At 43.6% G+C, this 12,780-nt stretch overlaps 2 protein-coding genes across 2 annotated transcripts in view; both read left to right on the top strand.

The window, feature by feature from the left end:
* Positions 1-7,361, top strand: part of LOC307241373 (collagen alpha-1(XX) chain-like) — a 34,834-nt gene extending 27,473 nt beyond the window's left edge. The window contains exons 27-42 of the mRNA XM_080015432.1: positions 634-743; positions 2,006-2,164; positions 2,304-2,381; positions 3,358-3,444; positions 3,551-3,604; positions 3,712-3,807; positions 3,971-4,024; positions 4,171-4,224; positions 4,428-4,481; positions 4,606-4,677; positions 4,788-4,823; positions 4,951-5,017; positions 5,162-5,350; positions 5,539-5,616; positions 6,111-6,272; positions 6,463-7,361. Coding sequence (XP_079871558.1) covers positions 634-743; positions 2,006-2,164; positions 2,304-2,381; positions 3,358-3,444; positions 3,551-3,604; positions 3,712-3,807; positions 3,971-4,024; positions 4,171-4,224; positions 4,428-4,481; positions 4,606-4,677; positions 4,788-4,823; positions 4,951-5,017; positions 5,162-5,350; positions 5,539-5,616; positions 6,111-6,272; positions 6,463-6,488 — 1,376 coding nt within the window. The 3' untranslated portion in view covers positions 6,489-7,361. The remainder of the gene's footprint in view (positions 1-633; positions 744-2,005; positions 2,165-2,303; positions 2,382-3,357; positions 3,445-3,550; positions 3,605-3,711; positions 3,808-3,970; positions 4,025-4,170; positions 4,225-4,427; positions 4,482-4,605; positions 4,678-4,787; positions 4,824-4,950; positions 5,018-5,161; positions 5,351-5,538; positions 5,617-6,110; positions 6,273-6,462) is intronic.
* Positions 7,362-7,956: 595 nt separating this feature from the next.
* On the top strand, positions 7,957-11,728 carry dpm1 (dolichyl-phosphate mannosyltransferase subunit 1, catalytic). Its single transcript, XM_080015857.1, has 9 exons — positions 7,957-8,099; positions 8,882-8,981; positions 9,174-9,207; positions 9,381-9,457; positions 9,744-9,769; positions 10,241-10,336; positions 10,567-10,635; positions 10,737-10,851; positions 11,414-11,728. Exons 1-9 carry the CDS (start codon positions 7,969-7,971, stop codon positions 11,516-11,518), a joined length of 753 nt encoding a protein of 250 aa, XP_079871983.1. The 5' UTR covers positions 7,957-7,968; the 3' UTR covers positions 11,519-11,728.
* The last annotated feature ends 1,052 nt before the right edge of the window (positions 11,729-12,780 follow it).

The following is a 12,780-nucleotide window of genomic DNA, read 5'->3' as shown; positions in this document are numbered from 1 at the left end:
AAAATGATTCATTTGGTAGGAGGAAGCCTTCATCGGGGTATTTAAAAATGCTTACCGAGGAGGAATGTATAATTTTGTATATTCTCAATCAAAAAATCAAAAAGAGAAGATGGTCATTACGTCCTTTAAGTACTACAAGAATGCAAGATGGGGGAATATTGTTATTATAATATTATTCACTCAATGTTGCTGCCATTGCCATTTCAGTTTGTTTACCCGGAAACGGTAACTTCTTCAGCTGTGTCGTTTGTTGAATAGTGTTCATATTTAGCGCCTTCATGGGAAATGCAAATTGGGAGTTGCGGACGTTGCCCTGCGTAGGTTGTGTAACAGGCCTCAAAGCCTAATTTGCGTTTCCCTCCAGTGATGTGAAGTTGTCGCACTTGTTTACAATTAAATCGTCGCATGACGTTATTTCTTTTTGATAAAACCTGACTTTCAGATTGAAATTCTTGAACTTGGTTGAGCGGTCTCAGTTCCATCAGCTTCACTGAGTTATACATCATGATTATTTAGAGCGAGGCACTAACACTTTGGACTTTTTAACCTTTGTGAATCCGTGTTGTTACATTAGCGTGAGTCATTACATCTCTGCCACGTCTACCTGACGTGAACCCTTTGTGCTCGCTCCAGCCACGACCAAGCACCTGGTGTACTTCAGTCTGGACTACAGGGGAGAGGTCCAGGAGTTGACCTTCGACCAATCCCAAGTCCACAAGCTCTTTTATGGCAGTTTCCACAAGGTGAGCGAGAGAATATGGCACTCCGGAGAATGACCCGGCATCTTGACAAACGCCCGTTTTCAACCTGGGCCTCATTTTCCTCTTCCAGCCGTCGTGATCATCAACAACCAGAGTGAAATCAATCTGAGGTGTCAAAAGCAAGGAAGGCAGTTAGCTGGCAAGCATGCATCAAACCTAATACAAGGCAAAATATCTCTCATTACATTATCTATTTATAAGCATGCAGCACTGCAGACTAAACGTTGATCTACACGGTGGGAAAATGGCTTGAATAGACCTTTATTTAGCAATACTGGATTTTAAACCGAATATAAATTCATTCCTTTTCCTAGTTTTTCTATTTTACTTTCCATGAAAAGAAAAAAGGTCATTTTTTATTTAGAAAAAAAAAAAAAAAAAAAAGGAAGAAAGTCGGAGTGGGATTATAGGATTTTGTTATTACATTTTGGAATGTTGGCATTGAGTTCCAGTCTAATCAATGAATGGCGAGACATTTAGGATTAAGTAAAGGGGGGTGGTGGGAGGTGAAGGCAATCGCAGAGGTCCGACAGACGTTCAATGTCAAGTGCCAATAAATAAATAAATAAATAAACACATAAGTCCATAAGCGGCGCGGCAAGGCCTTTTCATTATTATTTTTTTCTCTCAGCGGGTTGAGAAAAGAGCGGGGCACAGCTGCGGCTCTTCATCCAACACTCCCGCTTCTCAAAGTACACAAGTGGACAATGAGGGGATCAAGCTGCTTCTTGCAACCCCGACTCGATGTGTGTGTCTAAAGTCTAAAAAGGTTTTTCTCTGTCGAGGAATTCACTGAATGGAAGTGTTTTTTTGTCTGCAGCTCTGGGCAATCAAAAAAAAATTTTTTTCCAGTCCTAAAGCTTGCCGACCGCCAGTGCCCGCCCGTAGCATAAGCACTCTTTGCGGTTGTTTAGGGCCACAACCGCTAAGGGGGGGCCACACAATCAGTGTTAGGGCCACACAATGAGTGTGACTACCTCTCACCACCTCCGTCAATTTGCCCGTCCCCCACCCGTCCCCCCACCGTCCCCCCATTTCTCCAAACAAAACAATTATAAAACTGTGTGTTTTTATTTTGGATCATGTATTTATCTTCCCCAGTTCACCCTCCGCTCGGCCGCTAAGCGCCACATAAATGCACGGGCCGGCCCCGCCGACCGCTGCTCCAGGGCAATAAAGCACCATTGAATATAAGATCTGACTATGAAGCTGTGTCCCCCACCTCTCCCTTCTGTGCTCGGCAGGTCCACCTGTCCGTCAGCCAGGTGAGCGTGTCTCTGTCTGTGGACTGCCAGCGGGTGGGCGAGAGGCCGGCCCGGCCCCTGGGCCCCCTGCCGACCGACGGCTACGAAATGCTGGGGAAGCTGGTGAAGACCCGGGGGCCGAACAGTGGCTCGGTTCCGGTACGTGTCACTCCAAGGAACGTAACAGGCTGTGTATTTGCACCTTTGAATTTCAATTATTAGTGTGTGTGTGTGTGTGTGTGTGTGTGTGTGTGTGTGTGTGCGTGTGCGTGTATGTTTCTTCTTCCTCCATATCCAGTTTCAGCTGCAGTCCTTTGAGATAGTCTGTAACACCACCTGGGCCTCGGAGGACACCTGCTGCGACCTGCCTGGGCGGGTCAGTCTCCAACAACCCCTCCACTCACCTCTCTTTCCTGTCACGCTCTCGTTTATTTGCCGGACTCGCAGTGTTTCTCGGGAACTACTCGAGGCGCAGTGGAATGGGAGCCAGACAGTCGTCAACGGCAAAACTTCCGAAAGGAATGGACCGTCATGTTGACATCACTGAAGATGACGCCGTTATTAGCACCATTACATGCGTGTACATCATTCATTGCGTGAGGACATGTCTCGAGCTTGGAAGACGTTTATTTTTTTGGTCAAATTTTTGTCTAAAAAGATTACTTATGCAGAGGAAACTGTCGGAACACGAGTGAGGCCTGAGAAATTAAAGACCTCCCTGATTGATTGTACTTGGGAATTAAAATGGAACAGTTGGGTGGGATTTTGTGAGGAGAGGGGAGTTTGACTTTGACTCATATTTTATGATATAATATATTTTTTACAACATACTAATAATATACTACATATAACATTATATTTTTTGCAGAGTGTGGAGATCAATCTTCCATTGTACGGTTTCAATTTGGAGAATAATTTTAATTTTTTCAAACACAAAAGTTAAAAAAAATATCTTTGGGAATTTAATATATCTTCCACCTATCCATTTTCTCAACTCATAGGACCTTTAAGCCATAACTCATTTATGACCTATGAACTAATTCTCCCCTCCCTCTCGACAATAACCCACCCAAAGTGTGACTGAAAGAGTTTGGACATCTCAGAGAGGATTTTCACACCTTCAAGCCACAAAAAGACCTTCTGGTTTTAACCGGCCGATAATTCTTGTTTTGGAAACAAAGGCCAGTGGTGCGTGGCAGGAGACGGGGCTTTTGTTGACGCTGTCAGAATTCCTGCCGGTCGCCACTAGTCAGCGGTGTTTCGCTGAGAACGACGACCCATTAAGGACAGGCGCCTTTTGAACGTGGGCGTGGTTGTGACGCGCCTTCGGGCTGTTCTGGTTCTGCCCGCAGAGAGACGAGGAGAGCTGCCCCGCACTGGCCTACGCCTGCTCCTGCTCCTCCAACGTCCCCGGTGCCGCCGGACCCACCGGGCCCACGGTAACTCACCAAGACAGTGGCGAATCAGCCCACAACAGTTTCTGACACACCCAATCCGTTTTTTTTTTGTTTTTTTTTAATTAATCATTGCATTATCTGTTTTTAGGGCAAGCCCGGTCCCCGGGGTGAGAAAGGAGACAAGGGGGGACAAGGCCAAAAGGTCAGAGCGTCGCCCATTCGTAAACCTGTACTTTTCTATCTACATGTTCTGTGGCCGTTATATTTTTAGGAAGGTGGCGCATAATGTGTCGATGTGGGGTTCTGCAGGGGGAGGTGGGCCCTCCGGGACAGGCCGGGTTCGAGGGGGGACTGGGACCCCTGGGCAACCGAGGCCCGCGAGGAATGACCGTACAGGGCAAAGTGGTTAGTGACCAAACCCGATGCCGTTCAGCATCGACGCTGAAACAGGAAACCATCGCAACTGCTCAGTCTTTAAATTGTAAAATCACCATGAGTACCCTTTTCTTTTTTTTTTTTGCTCTCCGACTCATTGGCCCCTTTGCTTCCTGTGTCTTCTTACACGCAGGGTCCACCTGGCGCGCGGGGGGAGAAGGGAGACCCCGGAAAACCCGGAAATCAGGTGCACGCTAGACCCCAGGAAGAGAAACACAATAATAATGTCGGGCATAGTAGTTCTAAGAGCTCACGTTTTTTTTGTTTTTTTTTAGCTACTTAGCAACGTTGGTGTCAATCAATTTTTCTTCTTCTTCTTCTCCTTCTTCCTAGGGCTTACCTGGTCCTCCGGGTCCAAAAGGGGACGTGGGGATTTCAGGCCCCAAGGTGAGAAAACTCAAGTACCCGGTAACCTGTTTTTCATACAACGGGCTGTGTCTCTTTCTACCGAATGCCCATGTCGACCCGTTAAACCGAGGATTTTATGTTTTTTTGTTTAAGTTCCTTCTTTGTTCGTTTTTGCAATTGATCGTTGTTTAATTTTGTAAACTATTTCTGTGCCCGTCCCTCACTTGTTTTGCCTCTTGCAGGGTATCAGGGGTGTTGAAGGGGGTCTCGGCGGACCTGGCATCACAGGGCCCAGGGTGAGAAAGCGTATCCATCCATCCATCCATCCATCCGTCCATCCGTCCATCTTATTCATCTATCTATCTATCTATCTATCTATCTATCTATCTATCTATCTATCTATTCTGGCTGTACATACAGGGTTTCCAGGGGATGCCAGGACACCCAGGGACTTCAGGAGAGAGGGGCCCGCTGGGGCCAGTGGGGCCCACGGTAAGAACAAAGGGACAAAAACAGTGACTGTTATTTTACCGTTATGCAGTGTAATGTCAGTGTTCACATCCCGTTACATGGGTCCTTATGCTGTTTTTGTCAACTTACAGGGACTTTCGGGCAATAAGGGAGAAAGAGGAGAGAAGGTGGCTTCTAGTTTTGGCATTTTAATTACATAGAACAGTCCAATTTCTGTTTATATATTATTTATATGTATATATTTATATTCATATATTATAGTATTTTATGGACTTAACGTTTAATTTGTTACAGGGAGAACCTCAGTCTATGGCCATGATCTACCAGCTAGTCACACAAGCCTGCGAGCAACTAGTGCATAGTAAGTACTATAAATCTTTCTAAAAATTTTATAGAATATATAGTCTCTCTCTCTCTCTGCCTCTCTCTCTCTCTCTCTCTCTCTCTCTCAGACTCACACCCTCACTGTGTCTTATTAAAAATAATCAAATTCCCTGTCATTCAGGCGAGGTGCGGAAGCTGGACCTGTTCCTCAATGAGGTGAGTCGGAAGCCGGCCCCCATCGAGGAGCCCGTGGGGCCCCCGGGGGAGCCCGGAATACCAGGGGACGTGGGGTCACCAGGCCCCAGGGGGAGCCAGGGGCAAGTTGGGCTGCGGGGGAGACCTGGGAGGGGCGGCTACCCTGGAGAACAGGGTAAGACAAGATCCACATATTGTTACTGTTTGGCTGTTTATATTGGTAGCATGGCCCATTAAGTACAGATGGAAGCATTGTTTTGAAAATGATGTGTCGATATATTTTTAAAAAGTTATTTATATATATATATATATGCTGAGTGTTTTCGATGATGGAGCTGCATCTTATATTTGTCTCTTCTCCAGGGAGGACTGGTATGCCAGGGGAGAAAGGCACTCAGGGGACCAATGTCCTCGGGCCCCAAGGGGTCAAAGGGTTTCCAGGTACCTTTTTTTCTACAGACAGTTTCTTTACTCCTGTAAAAAGTGATTTTGTCTACGCTTTCTGCTCTGTGAAACCTGTAAAAAAAACAACTGTATTTGTTGCACGTCAATTTAACAAATAATGCTTTAACTATTGTCACAAAGCACCCCTCTATGGACAGCATACTTTTATCAACACTGCTGCAGTATACAGACACATATTTTTTTCAAAATTCTTACTAAAATATTTTATTGCAGCATATGGGATGTACCCTTTATTTTGTTACCCAAAAACATCATCCCTCATACCAAACCTCCAAAAAATTGCCCTTGAAATCCAGCCTAGGTTTTCCTAAAGAACAGAATAATCTGTCTGTGTGTGTGTGTGTGTGTGCGTGTGTGTGTGTGCGTGTGTGTGTGTGCGTGTGTGTGTGTGTGTGTGTGTGTGTGTGTGTGTGTGTGTGTGTGTGTGTGCGTGTGTGTGTGTGTGTGTGTGTGTGTGTGTGTGTGTTCAGGTCCTCCAGGTGAGTCCAAACTCGGAATCGCGGGCCCCAAGGGGGAGGACGGTAAGCCGGGACCTGCGGGGATCCCCGGAGCTTCTGGCCAGCCAGGCGAGATCGGGCCTCCCGGTGTGTGCGACAGTAGTAGTGGTTGCCAGAGGAGTCCCCAGCAAACAGGTGACTATAAATTAAAACATTGTTATTTGCATTTAATGAACCGTTTTATTTATTTGGTATATTTTCTGTATTTAATATGCTTCAACTTATTTTTTATTGTTTTACGATATAACTTTTTTTTTAATAGTTTCATTATAATTATAATTTTGTGTATAATGTGTGTTTTGTTCTGTCTCTTTTCACCCAAAAGATCCGTATTATGGATATCAGCCTTGAGTGTGCATTAATGAGCAGCTTGTAAAGGAAAGCCCATCAGTGGAAGACCCAGCTCCCATTATGACTCTCCTCTGGTTGAAATTCAACAACTGAGGGTTGTTCCACTGGAGATAATGAACGGGCCGGGGCTGGAGCTATGCTATGAGCATCACAGAAGAAATCCGAAATGTTGCCAGTGACTAAAACGGGGTGCCACAAGCTCCACCATGAAACCACATTAGGCCAGATCTTACCTGGATGGGACCATTTAAAACTACACACTCCAACGCTCCAAAGAACACAGGACAACATGCATTTCTTGTTACTGACAGTAGAAACATTTTCTAACATAGAACTGTGTTTTGATAGACTGACGGGGTCATATTTAGAAGCATAAGTCATCTTCGCACTGAAAATGTTTTGAAAAACTTTTATTTGTATTTGTTTATGATTTTATCGTATTCATGCACTGTATCATGTATTGACGTTGAGTAGTATAACTACACTCCTGCCTGTTTTTTGTTTTTTTTTGGCACCTCTAACCTTAACTGCCTCAAGAACAATGGAAATGAAAAGTACATGGTGTATAAACCCACTTTGTGCTTTTGATATAAATGATACTGTGAGAATGTGTGGCATATGTGTATGATAACTTGTATATTATATGTAATTACATCTTCTGTGCAGTTATTTCTGTATTATATTTTTGATGCCGTATTATTTTTATTATTATTATAATGCATTGGTAATCCATGTTTACAGTTTCTGAATTTCCTTGGGTTTCGGTCACAAGTGTTGCGGTGTGTGTGTGTGTGTGTGTGTGTGTGTGTGTGTGTGTGTGTGTGTGTGTGTGTGTGTGTGTGTGTGTGTGTGTGTGTGTGTGTGTGTGTGCGTGTGTGTGTGTGCCTTCTTTGATTGTTATCCACAATAAAATCAATCATTATTTTACTGAGTAAATTGATACATATTTTCTGTAACTAGCGGAACTCCCATGGTAGGAACTTTTTAAGTAGAGAGTAGTTTCCAGCTGATCTATTATGGAGAACACTCGTATCCGGCATTTAGTTTAAATTTGGCATGTTCGTGAAGTTACCCTCAGTTTCTCTCAAGGCGTATTCCGGCTGTTTACCCCCAAAAGGGTAAAGCCCTAATATATAAATGGATGAACAGTATTGTAGCAGTTTATCAATGATTTTAAAAAACGTTTATAGGAATATTATGTTGCTGGGGAATGACCTATAAATAAGCAAGTCCATTTTATCCTTATGGCGCACGGTACACTGAGCGAGTGCATTTTAAACGTGGCCAGGCCGCGTGAGACGAGAATATAATTATAACGATATGAATAAATAATGTCAAATCAAAGATTCCGAAAGGATCGATTGAGAAAGCGATCGCTTGGACGTTTTGATTCCATGGCGGGCCCGTAGGGCTTTTATTTTGAAACAGTTTGGACCGGAAGTCGACGGGATTATTCCACGCGCAGCTCCCGACCGCCGCTATGACGAGCCGCGGACCGTCAACAGGTCGCCGAGAGGACGGCGATAAATACTCCGTGTTACTGCCCACGTACAACGAGCGAGAGAATTTGCCGTTGATCGTGTGGCTTCTGGTGAAATACTTCGGAGAGAGGTGCGTGAACGAAGCAGGTTGCTGAAACTTTAAGACGAGGAGCCGGGCTGTCACCAACTGACACCTAGCCCCGTCGGTCCCCCGCTGGTTAACATGGTGTAAACGAGTGAGGGGGATCAACGGGGCTGGGGTGTCAGTTGGTGGCGGGCGCCGCCACCAACTGACACCCCAGCCCCGTTGATCCCCCCTCACTCGTTTACACAGTCGTCGAAAACAAGCGATAGAAAATGATGATTTCCGCATTCAAAGTATCGGTTGGGCGGCTTATTCTTCTTCGCCGCTCGCACTTGTTCCCACTGCTCCTCGACATGTACACTGCCGCACCTGGCGGTTGGAAGGTGTATTGCAACAACACGTTCACCTTCTTGTAGGATTACGCACACAACGGACATATTGCGCCGTCCAAGCAGATTCTCGAGAGTCGTTCGATGTAGATTGTGTTGCAGAGTGCGCCGTACTTTTATGACCGTGTTGGTTTAAGTAGCACTTTGCCAACGACGGGTGCAACTTCGACGGTACCCCGCTTTGCAGAAGTCCCAATGAATGAAAACGAGCAGGGGGGGGGGGGGGCAACGGGGCTAACCTACAGCCGTTAAGTTCCTGTGGATGGAAGTGTTGACAAAATAAAGTTTGACCTGAGCATTCATCGTGCAAGTTAATTCGACTGTTTTGTTTGTTTGTTTGTTTGTTTATTTATTTATTTTTTTATCACCAATGTTTATGTGACCCATCAGCACTGCCATACAATTTGTCTCATTCCGGATTTGCATTGTTTTCTACAGTGGTTATGACTATGAGATAATAGTCATTGACGACGGAAGCCCAGATGGGACATTGGCGGTTGCAGAACAACTGCAGATTATATATGGGAAGGACAAGATTGTAAGTCAGTATGTAATACACATCAAGTGTCAACTGCATCAAGACATAATTTCTTAGTGCCCTTCAAATTAAACGTATTATTAAGAGACGATTTTCGGATGCTTTGTTTATTAAGATTCAGTTGAATACACATTTGGAGGATGATATATATAATATATAATAGGATAAATCACTTGTTGTTTTGTATTGCAGCTTCTACGGCCAAGAGCAAAGAAACTAGGTTTAGGTGAGTTTTAACGCTTTATTTGCATTGGGTTATTTAGTAAATATATATGTTTTCTGCCTATCAAATCGGAGTTGATGTCCAAACATACACTCTTTTTTTGAAACACAAGTCATTTGGGATTTATGAACAGTGAAATCACACTTAAGAATATATCGATCCTTTTTCTTTCGAAGGGACGGCCTACATACATGGCATTAAGCACGCCACAGGGAACTACATCTTCATCATGGACGCTGACCTCTCTCATCATGTGAGTGGAGCTCGAAGCGAAAATACATCTGTTCAATAGAGTGTATCTCAACCAGGGTTCAAGCCAAAAGCCCGGCTTCTATGGTTGCTTGACAGATAACCACAGCTAATAATATTCAGGGTTTCCGTTAAACCGCTCTAAGATTATTTCTTTACGTCAGGATAGTGTTGAAATCGACCAATTCAATACAATTCGTAAAAAAAATGTTACTTACCTAAGCAGTACAAAGTGTCTCTCCTTTTCATGAAATTGTACTTATTTTCTGTGTTTTTCTCCTTTCTTTCAGCCTAAATTCATTCCAGAATTTATCGAGTAAGGCGCTCTTAATTCCGATGTCTTGTGATTTTTGCTTGTATTACATGGAGAGAAAAAAGAATTACAGAAGTACAGTTCTTTCACTTTGTCATGGCATCACTTGTTTTATTTGGTAGCAGAGTCCTTGAGGTGATTGAAGTGCTTAAAAAGTCCTTGAAAAAACTTTTTTTTCAAAGATTTTCTGGTATGTCTTTTCTGACAGATTGTGTCAGGGAAATGTAAATTTGATCCAGCATTGTTGGAAATGATTACTTACAGAGATTAATAATAGATGTATACGTCAATTTAGCTAATAATAGATATATACAATGAGACTAAGATTATAATATATTTTAATTTATAAAGATCACATGGAAAATGTAGTATTTGTTTTGTGTGAAGTCCTTGAATATGGAAAGAATAGTGCTTAAAAAAGTACTTGCAAGTCCTTGAATTCATTCTGTAATGGCAGAATGGACCCTGTGTTAGGAAGCAGAAAGAAGGAAACTACGACCTGGTGTCTGGGACTCGGTACAAAGGGGACGGGGGAGTGTACGGCTGGGACCTACGCAGAAAAATAATTAGGTGACAAAATATTATTTTTTCCATAGTACCCTAGTGTTCCTTTATTTATCAAAGTTATTTTTTTATTTTATTTTTTTTTTAATTCATTTTTTTATTATTATTTAAAAAAAAAAAAAAAAAAAAAAATATATATATATATATATATATATATATATATATATATTTTTTTTTTTTTTTTTTTTTTTTTATTAATTTATTTATTAATTGTTTTATTTTATTTTATTTTTTAGTCGAGGAGCCAACTTTGTGACTCAGCTGCTGCTGAGGCCTGGAGCATCAGACTTAACAGGAAGCTTCAGGTCAGTGTTTTGTGGGACTCTACATATTATACTGTATTATAATTTATATATTATACTGTTTCATACCTTGTCCTTTATTCTTTTGAAACCGCTTAACACAGGCTCTACAAAAAGAAGGTGCTGGAGAGTTTGATTGAGCGCTGCACGTCCAAAGGCTACGTCTTTCAGATGGAGATGATCATTCGAGCCAGGCAGCTCAACTACACCATTGGAGAGGTGGGGGGTTGTTTTTTTGTTTGTTTGTTCATTTAATAATTATTTCAGAATGAGTTTATTCTGCCAGGTGCGTAACTACAGATATTAAGTGTTTAAAAAAGAAATAATGATTTAAAAAAATATATATAAAATATTATTTCAAAAAAAGTATTTTATTTTTAATAAATACAAATTGCCAAAAAAAACAGTCAATATATATTAAAATAAACAGATTATACAAATGTGATTTTATGCACTTTTATTCTCTTTTATTAATATTTACAATGACAAGTTGCATTCATTCAGATTGCATTTAAAATCAAAATCGGGACACAACCATCTAAACAAATGACAAAAAGGTGTGAAAAGTAACAACACAACCATAGGTGAACAAATCGAGCATGTGTTTTATACAGAATGCAGCAATGAATGCTATTATGATTATTATATCATTATAGTCAGGTATGTAGCCATTGTATTATACTGTTTATTCCATGAGTGGTATGGAATGTGAGTCTAATCACCACCGTTCTGCCACTCTGCCACGTCCCCCCCCCCCCCCCGTCCCCCCCCCCGACCCCAGGTGCCCATATCCTTTGTGGATCGAGTTTATGGAGAGTCCAAACTGGGAGGGAACGAGATCGTGTCGTTCCTGAAGGGGCTGCTCACGCTGTTCGCCACGACATGATCACGCACCCGGCTTCATAGTGTCTTGCTGCCTTCAAGTTTCATGTAGTATTATGGTGGGTGGGTGGGTGGGTGGGTGAGGGTGAGTGAGGGTGAGTGAGGGTGAGTGAGGGTGAGTGAGAGTGAGAGTGAGAGAACTCGGCGTGGACCTGACCATAGTGTAGTTTGGATTTCACCCGCTTGACTCTGGGGAGAAAGTTATGATAATAAACTGTCCGTGTTACTGAAATTTGCAGTTGTTGCGTTTTGTTTTGCTTTTCCTTCCTTTACTGAACTGATCGTTTGGGAAGTGAGATTCACAGCATTAAGGCGATGCACCCCGAGTGTTTCCTAAAAGCACTGGATTTCAGGACCTTTTTTAATGCCTTTTTTTTTTTTGTTTGTTTGTTTTTATAACCGGAGTTGATGTAATAGCCACCGGTCTTGCAAAATCCCCCCCGTGGCCACAGACCCTCCGAGGAGCGTCAAAATAAATGGGACCTCACGGGAAAGCGTTCAATAAAACGGCAGCAAGGGGGATGCAAGGCAACCCTCGCGGCAAAGCCCCCGGTGAACGGCGGCAGGGATCACTAGAGGTCAGCCGCAACGAAGGCGAGGATTCATCATGGGGATGGACTCGTCTCGCTGGTACCTCACTATTTGTGGCTTACCCCACCCTCCACCACCCATGCCCCTCCGGCTCTTTTCTCCTCCTCACCTGAAACACAAAATACCTCCCCTCTAAAAAAAAGAAAACAACCCAAAAAAAAACGTCACACCAGGAGGAGAACAAACTGCTCACAGCAGCACCAGAACACACCCACAGGCCCGGGGCTGCCCCGAGCACCACCCGGGAAAAGTAGTCCCGGCCGCTCCGGCACAGCGCCACCTACCGCCGGCTGATGCCAGATAGCGCTCCGACGTGGTGCGAGTGCTGAGGCAGTGTATACATCCGACCCTCCGCAGGGGAGGGCGCCAGATGCAGCGCTGCGGCGCATGCGCAATTAGACAAGCCGCGGCCCGGAGGGCGCCCCCTGTCGGCCGAATGGTGTTATTACACTGTCGCCATGTTTACCCAAATGTTCTATTAGGGAACCAACGCGGTATCCGGAGACATTTATGGAGAGGGATGAGCACCTCATGGTTAAGCTGGCGAGCGGGCCAATTAAGGTTATAATGAGCTGACCCTGCGAGATTGTTTGGGTTGTTATGCTAATCATCAACATACGTCACTTCCGCCCTTTATTTGCGCCATTTTGGATAGGGGCAGTTTCCAGGCGATGG

The sequence above is a fragment of the Zeus faber genome (genome assembly GCF_960531495.2).
Source record: "Zeus faber genome assembly, chromosome: 15".
NCBI lineage: Eukaryota > Metazoa > Chordata > Actinopteri > Zeiformes > Zeidae > Zeus > Zeus faber.
The sequence above is the reverse complement of the archived record's forward strand: the minus strand, read 5'-3'. Positions and strand labels throughout refer to the sequence as shown.

Excerpts from the sequence above, each read along its gene's own strand:
- dpm1 (XM_080015857.1), top strand. The coding sequence starts at position 7,969 with ATGACGAGCCGCGGACCGTCAACAGGTCGCCGAGAGGACGGCGATAAA. Across the intron at positions 8,100-8,881 it reads GTGAAATACTTCGGAGAGAG|TGGTTATGACTATGAGATAA; the intron begins GTGCGTGAACGA and ends TGTTTTCTACAG. Across the intron at positions 10,337-10,566 it reads CTACGCAGAAAAATAATTAG|TCGAGGAGCCAACTTTGTGA; the intron begins GTGACAAAATAT and ends TTTATTTTTTAG.